At 37.0% G+C, this 19943-nt stretch overlaps 1 protein-coding gene across 1 annotated transcript in view; it reads right to left on the reverse strand.

Moving 5' to 3' along the window:
* Window positions 1-5064: 5064 nt before the first annotated feature.
* HSPC300 (haematopoietic stem/progenitor cell protein 300) overlaps window positions 5065-19943 on the reverse strand; it is a 31902-nt gene continuing 17023 nt past the window's right edge. The window contains exon 3 of the mRNA XM_067145118.2: window positions 5065-6692. Coding sequence (XP_067001219.1) covers window positions 6666-6692 — 27 coding nt within the window. The 3' untranslated portion in view covers window positions 5065-6665. The remainder of the gene's footprint in view (window positions 6693-19943) is intronic.

Here is a 19943-nt window from a genome sequence, read left to right on the forward strand (position 1 = left end):
AGCTGACTCCTCTTGTTCCTATGTCCTCTTTCACTTGGTCCAGCCATCTCTTCCTAGGTCTTCCTACCGGTCGTTTTCCAGCTACAACTGTGTGTAGCCATTGTTTTGCTGTCCTTCTATCGTCCATTCGTTCGACATGGCCAAACCATTTCAAACGGGCCCTTGCCACTTTTTCATTCAGGGATGGGTACACACCAGCTTCCTCCCTTATTCTTTCATTCCTTACCCTGTCCCTTTTTGTCTTCTGTACCATAGTTCGTAGGAACTTCATTTCTGCGGCTTTTAGTTTGCTATCCACTTGTTGGGTTGTTGTGCAGGCTTCTAGGCCATATGTTATTATGGGGGTGAAGTATGATTGGAATAGAATCTGCTTTGATCTTAAGGGAACTTGTACGTTCCAGAGGAGGTTCCGAACTTGATGGTAAAACTGAACTGATTTTTGAATGCGGTTGTTAATCTCATGCTGTATTCTGTCATCACTTGTTTTGTTTCATTTGTTTTTTTTTTTTTATCCTGCCATTCTTTCGGCACGGTGAATTAGGAAATGTTAACAAGAAACACTTAACACTCTCGCACCACTTGCAGCCATTACATTGAATATAACGGAATACAAAACCAGAACAGGTAGACATCATACAGGAAATACAGTGATGCTATCTTTTTAAAATGCAAAATGAGATTATCAGCCTCAACAACCAACATGAAAGTAGTGAAAATGTTTGTTAATAAGAACAAATGAATGGCAGGTGGATATTCATAATTAAGTGAGAAGTCACGTTAAAAATGAATATCATGGATATTAGCACTATTAACAGCATCAGCTTTAATCTTTCAAGTGGTACATTTCTTTTGAGTAGCTACTAACACAGTGGCACATTTTCCATAAGTTACTGGGAAGTAACATATAGTGAAATACTATTGTGTAGTATAGTATTTTTATCAGGTTCAAAAAGTACAGAATATGTATCAAGCTGATATAGATGTTGATTCCCATAGGGAATCTGAAATATTTGTTCCGAATGAGTAAATTTATAATACCAACATCAATTTTTGGTAATGAGACGAAGTATCTCATAGTGCATTGGCACTGCTGGTGGCTACAATTAGCCTACGCAGTGGCCTCCACGATATGCACTACTAGCCATGCATCTTGGTAGGTATGCTAGGTACCAACTGATGAGCCCAGCCTAGCACACGGGGGCGAAACGCTGGCAACCAGGAGTGAGTAAGCTGGAGAATTTATAATGTCCAATAATGGACCATTTACATTGGTATTATAAATTTACTCATTCGGAACAAATATTTCAGATTCCCTATGGGAATCAACATCTATATCATCTGATGGCCAAGCAGGCATCAATTTTTGGTAATGAGACGAAGTATCTCATAGTGCATTGGCACTGCTGGTGGCTACAATTTTTTTTTTTTGCTAGTTGCTTTACGTCGCACGACACAGATAGGTCTTATGGCGACGATGGGATGGGAAAGGGCTAGGAAAGGGAAGGAAGCGGCTGTGGCCTTAATTAAGGTACAACCCCAGCATTTGCCTGGTGTGAAAATGGGAAACCACGGAAAACCATTTTCAGGGCTGCCGACAGTGGGGTTCGAACCTACTATCTCCCGAATACTGGATACTGGTCGCATTTAAGCGACTGCAGCTATCGAGCTCGGTGGTGGCTACAATTAGCCTATGCAGTGGCCTCCACGATATGCACTACTAGCCATGTGTCTTGGTAGGTGTGCTAGGTGCCAACTGATGAGCCCAGCCTAGCACATGGGCGCGAAACGCTGGCAACCAGGATTGAGTTAGCTGGAGAATTTATAATGTCCAATAATGGACCATTTATATTGGTATTATAAATTTACTCATTCGGAACAAATATTTCAGATTCCCTATGGGAATCAACATCTATATCATCTGATGGCCAAGCAGGCATCAATTTTTGGTAATGAGACGAAGTATCTCATAGTGCATTGGCACTGCTGGTGGCTACAATTAGCCTACGCAGTGGCCTCCACGATATGCACTACTAGCCATGTGTCTTGGTAGGTGTGCTAGGTGCCAACTGATGAGCCCAGCCTAGCACACGGGCGCGAAACGCTGGCAACCAGGATTGAGTTAGCTGGAGAATTTATAATGTCCAATAATGGACCATTTATATTGGTATTATAAATTTACTCATTCGGAACAAATATTTCAGATTCCCTATGGGAATCAACATCTATATCATCTGATGGCTAAGCAGGTATCAATTTTTGGTAATGAGACGAAGTATCTCATAGTGCATTGGCACTGCTGGTGGCTACAATTAGCCTACGCAGTGGCCTCCACGATATGCACTACTAGCCATGCGTCTTGGTAGGTGTGCTAGGTACCAACTGATGAGCCCAGCCTAGCACACGGGCGCGAAACGCTGGCAACCAGGAGTGAGTTAGCTGGAGAATTTATAATGTCCAATAATGGACCATTTATATTGGTATTATAATATGTATCAAGCTGTCAAAAATGATCATAGTACGAAAGGCAAGGTGCCTGACCCGCTGAGGAAAGCAACGGGAACTTATGGTGAAACACTTCTAATTGGTCAGGTAATTCTTCAAGTTTAAAAAGCAAAATCTCACTTTCAAGCTGTTAAAATTATTACAGTGCCAAGGGCAAGGAAACAGAATCTGGCTCAGTGAGGAAAGCAACGGGAAACCTACAAGAACATAAGAGGCTCACTTAGACATATCGCTTTCGGGTGTGTACATACTTTGGAATCTGCTATTCAAGTGGTCTAGAATAGGTTTCAATTTGTAGAGTTTCTTCAGACAACACGTGGCTTCATCGTGTGCTTCGTTATCGACAAAGTGTAAGGATTTGAGAAGACGAAACCGTCTTTCAGAGAACAGCTCCAAAAATATTGGGGTCTCTAATATCTGTCTACGAGAAAAGTAGCTCAAGTTGTCAGGTGTGCTGATGAATGCCTTGCAAGAGAAAGAATGCAAGTCATAATTTCATCTTTATTCGTGTCAGTCCATTTATTCACTCTCAAATATAGTTTCAAGGTTGGTGTGCTTCCTAAAAACTGTTGAGCATACCAGTTGGTTTCCCTACTTATTAGTACCGCTAATTCAGGAGTGAAAAACAATTGAAACTATTCTAGTGGATTATTTACGTCTTCAATTTATACATTTAGTCCTGGTTGCGCCGTAAATGTAAATCTCGGCCGTTCAGATCCTACCTTTGTCCATACACCGAGCTGAATATCACCGCTAGTGCTACCGTCGCATTCACTTGAGTCTCTTTCACCATTGCACTCGCTACCTCCTGACATTTGAACATTAGTCTCACTATCAGATGACACATCACTCTCAGAATTGCCACAGCGTAGTAAACAGTTCATCTTTTCGCAGATATTTCCGAGCTCAGCTTGCACCTACCATAATGCACTATCCACCACTCTCAGCGGCCAGGCGAACGATACTGGCTGGCTGCCAGCTGGACAAAAGCATTTTGGCCGGTCATGTGGTTTTAAGAGAGTGCTGCTGTAAGCAAACCTCGAATCTAACATACACGCACAAAGGAAAGCGATCTTGATCCTACGACGGAATAAATAGTCATACCCATCGCCGAAAGACATTTACAATGTGATGACTGAATATTCCGTCATGGCCACTTAGGAAGCCATGCGACTATGATGATTTATTCCATCATTACCACTTGAAAGGTTAAGGAATAGCAGAAAGAAAAAGGAAGACCTCAAACAAGATTCTACTTTTAAATAGATATTTTTAAAGCCTCTCTCACACACACACACACACACACACACACACACACACTGGCAGAACAGGCTATAATAAATGTCACTGATTAATTTTCCTACCCCAACATGGAGTCTGATAATAAAAGCGAGAGATGAGTCATGAAAAACACCCTAGGCCTTGCAAACCTAATTCCACTGAAGTCAGAAGAGAACAAGAGTTGGTTAAGAGATGACAGATGACACAAATGACACCAATGCCATACTCAGCTAGGGGTCAATTGGTCACCTTCTGGCACATCCAACTTGACAGCTCATGGGCAGGGTATAGAATACATCCACAATATACCCCATCTGCCTTAGCTGACTAAAATGGACAATTTCCAGTGTTAATTTGAGAGCACGCGGTAACAACTCTGGGCTACGTAACTGGACTCTTGCACTACTTCCCCTGACTCGTGTCAAGCTCATCACTATTTATCCAAGCTCCCTTCATCAAGTTCTCTTCCAACAACCAATCAGTGTTGCCAGGTCTCCCAAAATTTTAGATCTCCCCCCCCCCCCCCTTTTTTTTTTGCAACACACCAGAAAACAAAACAAAAGAAAATTTCTCAAAATTTCTTCTAATCCAAATTTAAGGTAAATAAATAGTAACAATTAATGGTACATAATATATTTGAGCCGAAAATCTCTTTCCTCGTCTCACAGCGTGATGTCTTATCGATAACATCACTTGTTAGATACTTCCCCACATTCATATTAGGCTCCAATTACATAATCTCTCCCCTCTTATTGAACTCAAAACTAATGCTTGATTGCATCATTCTAAGGGAAATCCCCGACCCACATATAGATCTGTATCCTGCTACGACTTCAAAATTGCCATGCAATTTCTACGCCTGATGAATAACTACATCTACGGGAAGAGTGGGGAGAAGGAGAAAGAGAAGAAGAATAATAGAGTGGCCAGAGTGTACGGGTGAGTGAAATTGTATACTGTATTTTTCTCATAACTTCACATGACTATTGTATTCTTAAATTTAGTTATAACATTTCAGTGCTCAAGTAACGACCAAAATGTTTATATACAATCTACCGATTTTTTAAATTGTAGATCTGGCAGCACTAAACCCAATGGTATTAAGTTAGTGATGCATAGGTAGACTTTCATTTTCATGCCTTTCCTCTTGCTGAAATCTTCACTCTCTGAAGAGTTAGAGGTTAGATTTAAGAGGAAAATATCTTGTATTTTTCCTTAAAACAATAATCATCACCACTTTATTCCCAGAAGTGCATTAAAGAGGAAAAAGAATATTCATGGTAATAGAAATAACTTTTTATTTCAACAGTTAATTCATGTACAAATAACCAGACTTGGCTTTGATCAAACATCACCCTCCTCTTATATAAAACAGAGAAACATTAAGCTCAAATGTGAACAACATAAAGACAGTTTATTTTACATGTGCATGGTTTAGGTATATGAAGAATACAAAAACAGAACATCCCAGTTGCCTATTGTAGTTGGCGAGGTCATTTAAACAAACCATTTCTCACACACTATACGTACCATATCGGTAGAATGAGAAAATGCTGGTAGTTGACATATCAATGCTAAACACTCCTTTGCTGTGATACATCTTTAAGAGGTATTTTGCTCTCATGTAGGATTGCTGTTTTTGTAGCAAGTTAAAAAAAAAGATATATTAAATAAAATATTCGGGTAACTAGGAAAAGGCTGTACATCTTTCCTACTGCTGGCATAGATGATGAGATCTGACTACTTTACATGGATTTCAAAATAACTTTTACTGTTCCTGGAATGTTCACTTGTCTTTTTATTGTTATTCAAAGAAATGCCATTTTAATTAAGACCTAATAGTAATTTCTTCAGCACTTTAAACTCTTGGTGCAAAGGAAGTTAGTTTTAGTACACTACATCTGACAATTATTGTTTTCCCAAAAGTCATCTGCCTAGTCTATTTGGTGATGGGAGGAACATTGCTCTTCATAATTTCTATACTTATAGAAGAGCTTAAGGGCCTGTTTATAAATGATGAATGCCATTTAGACAAACTAATAAATTCTAACTGTATATTTACATAATAGCCTTTAAATATTTGTTTTAATTTCAAATTGAGGCAAAAAATCATGTTGAACAATTCATTTGTGTCAAGACCAAATTTTACTGAGTTAGAATTGTGGGGAATATATAAGATTGTGATCCTTAAGAAACTGATCTTAATAGTTTGCTGCTTCAATGGCAAGTCTAGATTTCAGCTGTTCTATTACGTACAAATCACCAGTTCCTTGACTAATAATGTGCAAGACTAACACATCCCAAGAAATGCAATAAAATGATCAGCAAATAAAACAGTAGAATTTATCCTTAAGAAATTTACAGTATTCTGAGGAGAATTCAACTATTACATACAATCAGAAACAAATATAATCTAATGTTTACAATAATGCTTTCACAGCCCAGAATGTTTACACCTTGTGAAATAAAAAAAAATTGGAATTATAACAATTGCACTTCATTTTTGAGGAAGCAGAGCAAAGTCTTCGTGAAATGTTAAGTTACCCTACAATCTCGTTTCATAAGGCGTAAATCCAAAGGAATATTGTGCCCAATATAATCAAGTCAGAGAAGTAACATTTCAAATGAAGAGGAATTGCTTATTCATATAGTTCACATATATAGTAGATTTCACATTCCTTTTTCATCAGAATAATATTATGATGACAGAAATGAATTGGTATTTTGTAATCACAGTTCAAATTCTGTTGAACAATTCATTTGTGACAAGACCAAATTTTACTGAGTTAGAATTGTGGAGAATGTACATGATTGTAATGTGAATGTTTATACAGCACATTAATCACAGTATCTGCAGATGTAGCCTTGTTCTGCAGCCTTTCTCAGGTCAGCGTCTCTCCTTTTGTTACCTATAAAACAGAAACAAAAAATAATTTCAAACTTTCTCTAGCAAGAATAATATAATCCACATAAAGTCAATCAATATCACAGATTACTTTAATTACAGGCATACCTATAAATATGGTATGCTTTAGCATGAACCACATGTGACAAATACAATCGTAACATCAATAAGACGTGATGAAACTGTCAGATATCCTGGCATAAATTATCACAATGTTACTGTTTTCAACCCCAAGACAACAAGGGCAAAGCTGAACAAGAAACAAATCTTACTACATCCTCTCCCTTGCTATAGCCATATCATGAATTTATTGTATTATCATCGTTCATCTGCCCAACCCTCTTCAGGTAACACCACTGCACAGACTACCAGAAATATTTATCTCCAGATGCTGATGTACTAATAATGAGTTCCCTGAAATAAATACCAGCATTGCAACCAAGAGAATTGGCCATGTGGTTAAGGGCGTGCAGCTATAAGCTTGCATTCGGAAGACAGTGGGTTCGAACCCCTCTGATGGCAGCCCTGAATATGGTTTTTGGTGGTATCCCGTTTTCACACTAGGCAAATGCTGGAGCTGTACCTTATTTAAGGCCATGGCCGCTTCCTTCCCACTCCTAGCCCTTTCCTATTCCATCTAGTGCCGGCTACTGAGTGTGTGATTCAAAGCAGTGTATTGATTCATTCAGGGGTCAGAGTGAATCAACTGACAGGAACGGAAAGCACACGGCATACAATTCAGCTGACTCGCAGCAGACAGTGTTGAGTGGTGCACTCAGGGATCAGCGAGACACAACACACACACACACACACACACACACACACACACACACACAGTTAATTATCGCTACATTTGGACATTGGCAGGGAGCTAAACTTCTGATGCAGGAAGACCTACAGAGCCATGGTACACTGAAAGAACCGTATGCCATAATGGAATCTGCTCTCAGCTCACCTGAAAATAACATCCATTAGCATGTACTGTCCTCTTTTTACAGGGAGGTTTAAATAATATATGGATTTATTTGCAGTGTTAAAAAGGTAGTCAAAACATAATTCCAAAGTACCTAGCTAGTAAGTAGGTAGACTACTAGGTTATTCTATTTATTAGTTTAATGAATCAGTGTTTTTATAACATAGTTGACATTCGACAATTAATTCAGTTCAGCTCTCAAGCCTATCCTATGACTATGAGTCGTGCTCATGACCACTCGAAATTGCCGATTTTATATCGCACAATACTTCAAATAATCGAATCACAAGACTAATGCAATAGTTTAGAAAAAAATGTTGAATCAGAAAACCAGTGGGCTACTGTACATCTCGTGTAGCCTATACAAAATATGACTATTTAAATAATCCTCTGCTGATACAAAAATACATATTTTTTAAAACGACCGAGTGAGTCGGCTGTCCAGTTAGGGTCACGTAGGTATGAACTTGCATTCGGGGGATGGCCGGTTCAAATCCTACCACCAGTAGCGTTAAAATGGTTTTCCATGGTTTCCCGTCTTGAAACCGGGCAAATGCTGGTGCTGTACCTTAATTAAGGCCTATCACTTCGTCGCCATAAGATCTGTGTTGGTGCGACGTAAAGCAACTTATTTGATTTATATTTAATATGCAGGCTACTTGTTGTGAACACAGGTATTTTTACATCTAATTCTGCATATATAATAAGAGTTGTGGAAAACCATAAGTTAGTGTATCAAATTTGAGTTATGTCGATTATTATTAATATTATTATTACTAATATTTATTGCAATTATTCATAATAATAATCACAATAAAAACTTTCCAGTCTGTCAAACACAAGTTTTTATTGCATTTAACTAACTCAACACTGGAAAATATGGCTTCATTCTTAACAAATTATTAATAATCGGTACATATTTTTTTGTACTTTAACTTAATAAGGAAGTACTGATGTGCTGGAGAGGTAATTTTACATGCATTTCATTTTTAACATTTGTTTTATGTTCATATGTAGACTACGTATTGTAAAAACAGATATTTTTACATCTGTGGAGTTGTTACTTTCTGAGAACTTTGAAAAATCACAAGTCTGTGTAGAAAATTTGAGTTGTGTAGATTATTATTATTATTATTATTATTATTATTTGCATAATTTTTGTACTGTATCTTAATATAAGGAGATGTTGATATACCAGACAGGTACTTTTGCATGTACAGTATTTTATTTTAACTTATTTGTCTTATATTAATATGTAGGCTAGCTATTGGGAATTTTATTTTAACTTATTTGTCCTATATTAATATGTAGGCTAGCTATTGGGAATACATATGTTTATACATCTAAATCTGTATATTCAACGGAGTTTGAGAACTAAATGTTACATTATTTTTTTATTATTATTATTATTATTATTATTATTATTATTATTATTATTATTATTATTATTATTATTATTATTAACTACAAGTTTTGGGCTATAATATAATAAGCATGTATAGTACAGCACAAGTACCTATTTGTTTCCTGCATTTCACTTTTTTACATATTTTGTATTATAACTTTAACATATTTTGTATTAAGTACCTACTGTGAATACAATAAAATTTCAACGTCCTCTGAAATCATTTACGAAAGGACTAGGCAAACAATTGATAGGGAATCTCCCACCTGGGCGACAGCTCTACATGCAGATCATTGATGATTGTGCGTACAGATTTTTTTCATCTAATTCTATACACTTATTTCATGGAGTTGTCACTGTGGGGGAATGGCTTTGTAACATTAAAACTTCAAATAATGGACTCCATTCCAGTTCCGTATTGACTTCAAATATTTAAGATGAAATTCCAAAAGAATTTAATTATATAAAGTTCACCTGTTCCTTACACTTCTGCCATTTAATAAATGGTCTGTTTAAAAAGTCGCATAGATGTTTAAAAACTACCTAGGACATGTTTCGACCTAGCCTAGAGGTCATCATCAGCTAAAATAACAAAGAAGAAAGACATATAACAAAAACAGTGATACATAAAAAAATCTTAGAAAATACAATCAACAAATGCAATGGGAGTTATATCAGGTCACCTATGGGCGTCAAGTCAAAAGACCTGCACTTGGCGAGTCGAACCCGTCCTGGGATCTACTAGCACTAAAAGCATACGCCATTTCATTTTATGTTAAAATGTACATAGCTTCAATATAAAAATACACTCAACAAATATAATGGCAATCTGATAAAAATGTACATGATTCAAACTTGGACGAATTAAGTTGTGTGGGTCCAACCATATTTAATACAATATTGGTTGGATGGAGGAAATATTTAATGAATTGTGAAGACAGTTACATCCTCTTTCCTCCAGCCCTATGCTTGTATAGATCAGGTTGGGTTGGTGTTGACCTCCACACTGACTGGCGACCGTTCCGATGTTGCGTTGGGTGGGAGAAATGGCGGGTGAGGGGAGGGAGAGTGAGTGGAAGTATGGAAGGACAGACAGATTTAATTGAGCTTTGCTTAAGATCTTTCTTGATTACTGTGCCAACCAGGATGTTGGTTTTTTCTTCAATTTTGTTAAGATTATAGATGGGATTTGATCGAGGTTTATACAGATATTTTCTAAAATGTTTAATAAAGTTCCCTTTTTGGTTTTATGTAGGATATCTAGATCTTTATCTATGGTGGAGAATGAGTGATTGTGATCTTTCATCTGTACACTCATAGCGGAAAAACTTTTGTATTTAGCTGCATTAACATGTTCTTTGTAGCGGATATGAAAGTTTCTCCCAGTTTGTCCGCTACATTTTGGCTGTCTGGGTGGGTTACACATCAACTTGTAGACCCCTGATTGCAAATGTTTGTCGGATTTGTTAAGTGTGTTTGTGTTATAGAAAAGTGTAGAATTAGTGTTGTTAGTTCTAAAGGCATTATTGAGGTTCTGTTCTTTAAAAATGTTTTGAGATTTGGTTATAGGTTGTTGCTGTTAAAAGTAAAGGTGACAAAATCGGTATTGTTGCCATTGATGCTTTCACGGCCCGTACTTATAGACATTACATAAACATTTGGGCTTATGGCGTGTCAAGAAAAATAAGGTGAGATTCTTTATGTTTTGCAGAGAATTTCACCTTATTTTCTTGACATGGCATAAGCCCAAAAGCCTATATTATATCTATAAAATCAGTATTCTCTTTCTTTTGTTTTTTTAAGTGTGGTGGTGGGTTTATTTTTTATCTTATTGAGAATTATGTCAACAAAATTGCTGTTAAACCCATTAAGGTGTACTAAAATGTGGATAATGTTAATTTCTTTCTTATAAAATTTCTTGGACATGGGAATGTTTAAGGCTCTATCTATCATGCTTTAAAAAAAGAGGCCTTTTTGTGGGAGCCAGGGTGTAGTGAATCTTGTCTGATCATGTTGGCTGTCTGGGTGGGTTTTCTGAAGATTTCAAATTTTAGATGGTGGTTGTTCTCCTAATTTTAATATCTAGAAAATTTAAAGATCCTATCTGTTTCAGATTCAACTGTGAATTTTATGTAGGCATCAAGTATTTAGCTTATTAAGGAAGGTTGTACTGTTAGTGATATGTTGATCAATAATTGCGAAAATGTCATCTACGTACCTCACCCAATGGAATATACCTGGTAAATTACTGAGTATCTTGGTTTTTTCCAGATTGTCTATATAAATTTCTGCCAAAATTCCAGAAACAGGGGACCCCATAGGGAGTCCTTTCTGCAGATAAATTGTGTTATTAAATGTAAAGTAATTATTATTGAGAACGAACTTCAGAATATGTAAAAATTCTTCTACTTCAAGTCTACTTAAAACTTAACAAATCCAACAAATATTTGCAATCAGGCATTTACAAGTTGACGTATGTAACCAGTGCAATGCCACCTATATTGGACAAACTGGGAGAAACTTTCATATCCGCTACAAAGAACATGTTAATGCAGCTAAATATAAAAGATTTTCCGCTATGAGTGAACACACGAAAATAACAATCACTCAATCTCCACCATAGATAAAGATCTAGACATCCTACATATAACCAAAAGGGAACTTTATTAAACATTTTAGAAAATATTTATATAAACCTCAATCAAAAATCAAATCCCATTGATAATCTTAACAAAACCAAAGAAAAAAACAAACATCCTGGTTGACACAGCAATCGAGAAAGATCTTAAGCAAAGCTCAATTAAATCTGTCTGTCCTCCCATACTTCCACTCACTCTCCCTCCCCTCACCCACCGTTTTTCCCACCCAACGCAACATCGGAATGGTCGCCAGTCAGTGTGGAGGTCAACACCAACCCAAACTGATCTATACAAGCATAGGGTTGGAGGAAAGAACACTTGAATAATATTTTGCGACTCTTTATATTCTCTTTTACTTCTAGCTCAGTTTTCGTTCTCATACTCTGCTTTTTGTTTCCACTTTCAGATCCTGGCTATACTTGTATTGCCCATGATGCAATATAACAGTTTTTTCAAAAACTTCACTACATTTCCAGAAACATGACAAATTAGAACAACATCTACCTGTCTTCACAATTCTTTAAATATTTCCTCCAGCCAACCAATATTGTGTTAAATACGGTTGGACCCACACTCACAACTTAATTCATTCAAGTTTGAATCCATGTACATTTTTAACAGATTTCCATGATATTTGTTGAGTGAATTTTTAATACTGAATCTATGTACATTTTAACATTAACTCCCATTGCAATTGTTGATTGTATTTTATCTTGGATTTTTTTATGTATCACTGTTTTTGTTGTATGTCTTTCTTCTTTATGTTATTTTAGCTGATGATGACCTCTAGGCTGGGTTGAAACATGTCCTAAGTAGTTTTTTAAACAACTATGTAACTTTTTAAACAGACCCTCTATTAAATGGCAGAAGTGTATTGAACAGGTGGACTTTATATACTTAAATTCTTTTAGAATTTCATCTTAAATATCAAAACTTGATATGAAGAAGTGGCTGCAAGATAAACCTGAACCTAAAAGCTAGATGATGCATAGGAAGGCAGTTCATAGAACGAAGACCAGATGTCAGCAGCAAGCACTGGATGTTGTTGCTGCTGTCTTACCAGTACACACTACAATAGGAATGGTGACTAATGTGCCGTGAATCGAATCACTATCGATTCAGTACGTGAACGGAATCAAATGAATCTATTCAGTAAAATGAATCAAATATCCCACCACTAATCCCATTGTTGCCATAATACCTATCTGTGTCAGCATAATGTAAAGCCAATTGAAAAAAAAAAGGGAGAAAATACTGCAACCATCAACAAATACTTCAGATAATCAGTTATAATCTCCACAGAGCATACCTCCAACACAATAATGTATGCCCTGTTATTATTAACTCAAATAATATTCACGTAGTCCAGTTGAGCAACATCGACACTGAAATACACAAATGTTTACATAAACTAAACCTATATAACAAATAGCTTTAAGTGTCCAGCAGTTGAGACCTCCACCTAAGAAAATATGGGAGATGGTGCTCCTTACCTCGTAAGAGCAATGGAGTTAACCAGTTCAAGGAATTTACGGTGATCAACGTATGGGAGACAAATCCTGAGGAATTACCTAGCAGTGACTGGAGGTGATATTCATGATTTACTACATGTGATTGGTGGATCTGAGGATAACGTTACTATTGACGATACAACAAACACAGAAGATGCGTCAACAGATATTAGTGAACTTGTACAAGACCCTCATCAGGAAGCGTGTCGTGATGAAGACGAGAGTGGTGGTGATGATTACTGTTTTAAGAGGAAGTACAACTGGGCAACCATCTAGGTATATATATATATAAAACAACTTGTCCTGACTGACTGATTCATCATCGCCGAGCCAAAACTCCTGGACATAAAGAAATGCAATTTTGGAGATACATTCATACTAACATGTAGGTGCTCGCTAAGGGAGGATTTTTGGATATTCCATCGCTAAGGGGGGGGGGGGGTGAAAAGGGGAGGGGTGTGAAATTTTAAAATAAGTGTATCTCTATCTCAAAACTTTAAAAGTTTACAGATGTAAACATTGGAATTTAGAATCTTCTTTAAAAATAAGAAAACACGTATTTTTTGTTTTTGGAAAATCCCAATATGAGGGGTGAAAAAGGGGTTGAATGCCTTTAATGAGGATACTTATATCTCAGAAACTGAAGATATTACAGACCTGAAAATTGGTATTTGGGATCTCCTTTAAAAATAAAGAAACATGTTTTTTTGTTTGGAAAATCCAATTAATGGGAGGGTGAAAGGGGGGGGGGGTGAATTTTTAAAATGAGTGTATCTATATATCACAACTTTGAAAGTTTACAGATGTAAAAAATTGTATTTAGAATCTCCTTTAAAAATTAAGAAACCTGTATTTTTTTGTTTTCGGAAAATCCTAATAGGAAGGGTGAAAAAAGGTGAAAAGGGGGTTGAATGCCTTAAATTAGGATACTTATATCTCAGAAACAGCAGATATTACAGACCTGAAAATTGCTATTTGGGATCTCCTTTGAAAAAAAGAAACACGTATTTTTTGTTTTTGGAAAATTCAATTAATGGGGGTTAAACAGGAGTGACAAACTGGGGTGAATTTTTAGAAAGATCTCAGAAACATTAAAATTACAGACGTAAAAATGGTATTTGGAGTCTCCTGTAAAAGTAAAGAAACATAGGTGATTTGTTTTTGGAAACTCCACTTAAGGGGGACTAAAAAGGGGGTGAAATTTTAAAATGAGCATTTCTACAGTATATCTCAAAAACTTAACATGTTACCGAAGTGAAAAATAGTAAACATTGGTATTTAGAATCTTCTTTAAAAATAAGGAAACACGTATTTTTTGTTTTTGGAAAATCCCAATAGGAGGGGTGAAAAAGGGGTTGAATGCCTTTAATGAGGATACTTATATCTCAGAAACTGAAGATATTACAGACCTGAAAATTGGTATTTGGGATCTCCTTTAAAAATAAAGAAACACATTATATCTTATATCTCAAAACTGAAGGTAACAGACGTGAACACTGGTATTTGGAATCTCCTTTAAACATAAGGAAACACGCCTTCTTTTTTGGGGGTAAGGGGGTAAATCAACTTAACGGCGGTGGGGTGAAAATGGAGTTGAGACCAGTTGATTTTTGCTGTTAATAATGTACTTATTCTGACCATAAACTGATCATTTTTAATCTTTCCTGCGTTTGTTTTCAAGAAACATATTTTTCTTTGGGGAACATACAGTTATCTCTATTATAAATAAGGAAAGATGTGTTTTTTGTTTTCTGAAAAACCACTTTGCTGGAGGGGTAAAAGTGAATGAAAATGAGGTTGGATTCTTTTAATTAGCCTAGGATTTTGATATCTCTAAAGCTGAAGATGTTACAGATGTGAAATTTGGTATTTCGAATCTCCTTTAAAAATAAAGGAATACATATTTTTTGTTTTCGGAAATTCACCTACAGGGGGGGAAGGGAAATTGAAAAATTAGTTGAATTATTTGTATGAGGGTACTATTATATCAAAAACGAAAGATTTTGCCGACGTGAAAATTGGTATTTGGAATCTGCTTTAAAATTAAAGAAACACGTATTCTCAGAAAATCCAATGAAGAGCGGGGAGGTGAAAGAATTGAAAAATTAATTGAATTGTATGAGGATACTTACATCTAATAAACACTAAAAGTTGTTACAGACGTGAAAATTGGTATTTTGATCTCCTTTAAGAACAAAGAAATACACGTTTTGGGGGTGAAATCTTGGGGCGGGGGTGAAAAGGAGTTGAATTTCTTTTATGAGGACACATATCTCAAAAACTAAAGATGTTAGAGTCATGATAATTGGTATTTAGAAGATCCTTTACTATTAAAGAAACAAGTATTTTTAATGGGAAATTCACTTAGGGGTGGGGGAGTGTGAAAGGAAGTGAAAAAGTGAATTCTTTTTATGGGGATACTTATATCTCAGAACTGAAGGTAACAGACGTGAACACTGGTATTTGGAATCTCCTTTAAACATAAGGAAACACGCCTTCTTTTTGGGGGGTAAGGGGGTACATCAACTTAACGGCGGTGGGGTGAAAATGGAGTTGAGACCAATTGATTTTTGCTGTTAATAATGTACTTATTCTGACCATAAGCTGATCATTTTTTATCTTTCCTGAGTTTGTTTTCAAGAAACATATTTTCCTTTGGTGAACATACAGTTAGATTGCAGTAGATTCTCCTGGCATATAAATAAAAATTTAAACACATTTGAAATAAACAATAGGTATGACATTGACCGTCAATTGTTCACCTCTATAATAAGGTCAATAATGCATGGATGTATATCATTCGTGTTGCTAGAAATCTCGCGCACTTGCCTACGCGTGACGATGGTGCTGGTCACACTGTCAGCAGATGTAATTTACCGCCAAGTAGTGGTCTTGTGTCTTGCTGTGGGTTCCAGACCATCAATAATAATAATAATAATAATAATAATAATAATAATAATAATAATAATAATAATGTTCTGGGACATCGTCAAAATGTGCAGAGCGCGCTGGAAACGGGTCCTGGCCGGGAATGACTAAGATTGCAGTCCGGCCGCCAGCTCAGTACCGCCAAGGCACCCAAGAGCACACCACGCCAGATCTCCTCAAGGATTTGATCCATATTAAAAATAATTATAGGGAAAGATGACAAAGATTTAGGGACCCAACTGACCAGGTGGAATACCTGGACCTAGCCCGGAAAATATGAAATCGATTGCTGGAAAGAAAAATTGAAAAATGGGAGGAAATTTGCCGTAATCTCTCAGAAAACAAGTCAGATCACGAATTTTGGCGGATCCTCTCAGAAAACAAGTTAGATTGCGAATTTTGGCGGATTATATATAAAACGTTAAGCATTCTATTATAAATGTCATTATAATACCATAGCGAAGCATAGGTATCTTGTTAGTCCTCTATATTACACTAATCAGAGAGAAAAAATTGTAGGGATCCGACACTTCAAAAAATGAAGGTATCTGCCAAAGGAAGACTAGGGCCACGAAGGGCATGAAAATGAAAGACTCCCTAGTCCTCGGAAATCGAATAATGTCGGGGTTGGAAAAGAACAAGAGTTGGCCAAGAAAGGTCAGATAGGATACTGCTGAAGAGGTGAGGAAGTTAAAGCATCACTTTTTAAGAAAATCAAATAAAGAGAGGCTCAGCTTAACATTTCAACTTGAATCAGATATTGACAAAACAACTGTAAAGAACTTCTAAGATTCATAAAAAGACAGATGATTATTTTGGACAATCTGGGTCTGGCCAGGAATACGTAGAGGCTATTGAAATTGAAAGAACATTTTGAACGCAATAATCTAACAAAGGATTACACAATGTGTAGGTATGGATTAGTACATTTAAATTCACCATATGGATTTTGTTCCTTGAATGTAGGAGAGAAACAACATTCTTTTTTTAAATTAGTATGTAGGAAATATATATATATATTTTTGAATCAGCACGGTTGGCGACTGGGGCCGGGCTCGCTACTGGGGGCATCGCTATCATCGGCACGGCTGGCAGATGGATTTCAATTCTACTATATGGTAGGGGTAAAGGGGCAGAGTAACTGACAGCCTCTAGAGAGAGTGATTGCACAGCTCAAGCACTATAAATACCTGGCACAGGTATACAGGAATCTAGACCGTCCAGTGGCATTTTTACTCTCGGAGACCTAAGCAGCTTTACAGGAGACGCGCATAGTTCTTGACCTTGTAAGGAGCTTGCACATGTTCAACCTACCATCAGTAGCCAGTCTGAATCTCAGCTGCTAACAAGGTGAGACAGTTATCATTGCAACTGCTTAGTTCCAGGTTTTGTCTAGGAAAATTCACGATAAAAGTTCTTGTCATATTAAAGAAAAACTTTGTTCTGAAAGGAAAAATACAATTTCAGCAAATGCTACTTTGTGCTGCTGATGGCACCAGCTTTAGCAGAGATACAATATCTCAATTGTTTTATAGATACAATATCGTTCCTATTGATTTTGTCTGCAACCTTCAGAAAGTTCTTAATGAGGAACAACCAAAGATTAACTAGCCCTTTCTCTATGGAACAAGTAACACAGGAAACAGTTTTATAGTTCAGAGCACTGCCGCACACTTCGCGACTGGTTTTGCCTGAAGCGTGGGTTCCCTCTCAGAGTTTGCTTTTGAAAATTTTCTCAACAAATTTCTTATTGTAATCGAAGAACCATTTTTGGTACAAACTACTTGTGAGGATTGTTCTCGCCAATGCGCCAATTCAAATTTCAGAAAAGTATTCATCAAAACAGGATTTGCTTCGAACTCCCATTTTACTAACAGGAAACTCTGAATTTCTGAGTAATGATCACATAAACGTCACGAGCAAGCCTAGGCTAATCGCATGGTGAAATACAATTTTCATGTTCCTTTTTTTTGTGTGTGAAACAAATCACACCAAATCAATTTGCTGATTGGATGCTGTATACCTCCAGGAACTCGTCACAATATTGAAACTGGGTAGAACCATAGCTCGTAAACGAGCAATGGAAGAGGCAAATCCGAAGGAACCATCTGTACAATGAATGAAAAGAGAGACTGGATCTACCGGTGGTACAGGAATTCGGGACAGTTGGGTATAATTCCTGGGGAGAGTGAATGAATCGCCTATAGAACAGCCTATCCCATTTAAGCACGTCATGTTTACATTTACACAATGGTCATGGGAAGAAATATCCACAGTGCTGTCAACACTTCCATTAACAATAGGCTTAATGGCAATAATAGACAAAGAAATGTTGAATGTTATAAAGCACATAATGCCATGCTGTCTAGGATATCGCATTCATAAGCCTATGGTGAGGATTACCTATTTCATTATCCTCACAGATGAGCTTCAGGTACGAAGTAACACTCCATTTGAGATGGCTTCATTTGTGCAACAAAGTAAAATACGTTGTAATTCATTTCGTGCCAAAGTACCATTCAACTACCAAGTATAACATTTCAGTACAGTAGGCCTAATTTACGTACGTTTTTACACAATTCACTTACGAACATAAAATTAAGCACCAACATGTCAGACGAGCTACTGCTGCGCGATACTAATAACCATAGCAAAGACTAGCTTGGGACTGATCTCCCTGCAGCTGTAGGCCAACACAATCACATTCCGGGGCTGTGAAATTAAGTTCTCTACCAAATCCTTTTATCGCTGGCCTGTCATGCATGCAACGTGTCTGGGAACACTAATCTAAATAAACTTTAATTCTATTATTTTGTCAACTCTGAATCACTTGTGAATATTGAACAGGGTACTAACCACAGGGACCCGTACTATCCTGTGATGTTCCTCATACAGTGGGTACTAATCATAGGCAAGCCAGAACCATGGGTCCCTTCATCCCATGGTATCGCTCATATAGTGCTACTTGTTACGGAGTTATCCGCCGTAGTTAGAGGTGAAAGAAGGTGCTGGGATGAATAGGTCTCAATCTACGAAATTAAAGTTAATTTAAAATTTAACAAGGTTATATTTTCTTTTCAAGGTCAATAAATAACAAATATAACAGGTACACAGTAGCCTAGCAACCAATCAAGAATGTACAATTACGGTAGTTACAGGATTTGGGCTCTGAGACCCAGACACACAATTCTTGAGCAATTAGCCCAACTGTACTCGAATATACAAGATTCGACAAAAGGGGGAGAAAACCCATATCATGCCCGGGGGCACTTACCCCCAATTACACAGTAACGCCTCCTCGAGGCACACAGAAACCTTTTTTGAAAGAGCAACCCGCTCTCAAAGTTCCAGCCTATCAAAGGCCACACCAAACTCAACTTTCAAGCTGACCTCCAAACACACGAAAACAGGGGTAAAAATACCCAACCTACTGAGGCCTATTAAGTAAAGAAACAGGTCAATTACATGGCCTCCAAAATACCAACTTGAGAGGAGGCGAAACTGCACTCCTAATACGCTTTATTAAAACCTACTGGGCACTAGGCCGCATATGCAAGGGCTAATCCCATACTAAAGAGGTGACATGATAGGAAAACTATTACATTACGAAACGAAGAAAAATGGTTGAGAAAACGTAGTCACCTCAAAAACAATATGAAAGGGAGCTCGAGAGGGTTAGGCACTCTCTATCCCAATTTGTAGTTACAGAGGCAGAATTTAAATCAAGAGTCTTTTACATTTTAGAGGAAGTTACATGGTAGAAGGTTTCGAACCCGCCCCGAGGGTTAAACTGCTGAGC

Source organism: Anabrus simplex, chromosome 4 (assembly GCF_040414725.1).
Source record: "Anabrus simplex isolate iqAnaSimp1 chromosome 4, ASM4041472v1, whole genome shotgun sequence".
Taxonomy (NCBI): Eukaryota; Metazoa; Arthropoda; class Insecta; order Orthoptera; family Tettigoniidae; genus Anabrus; species Anabrus simplex.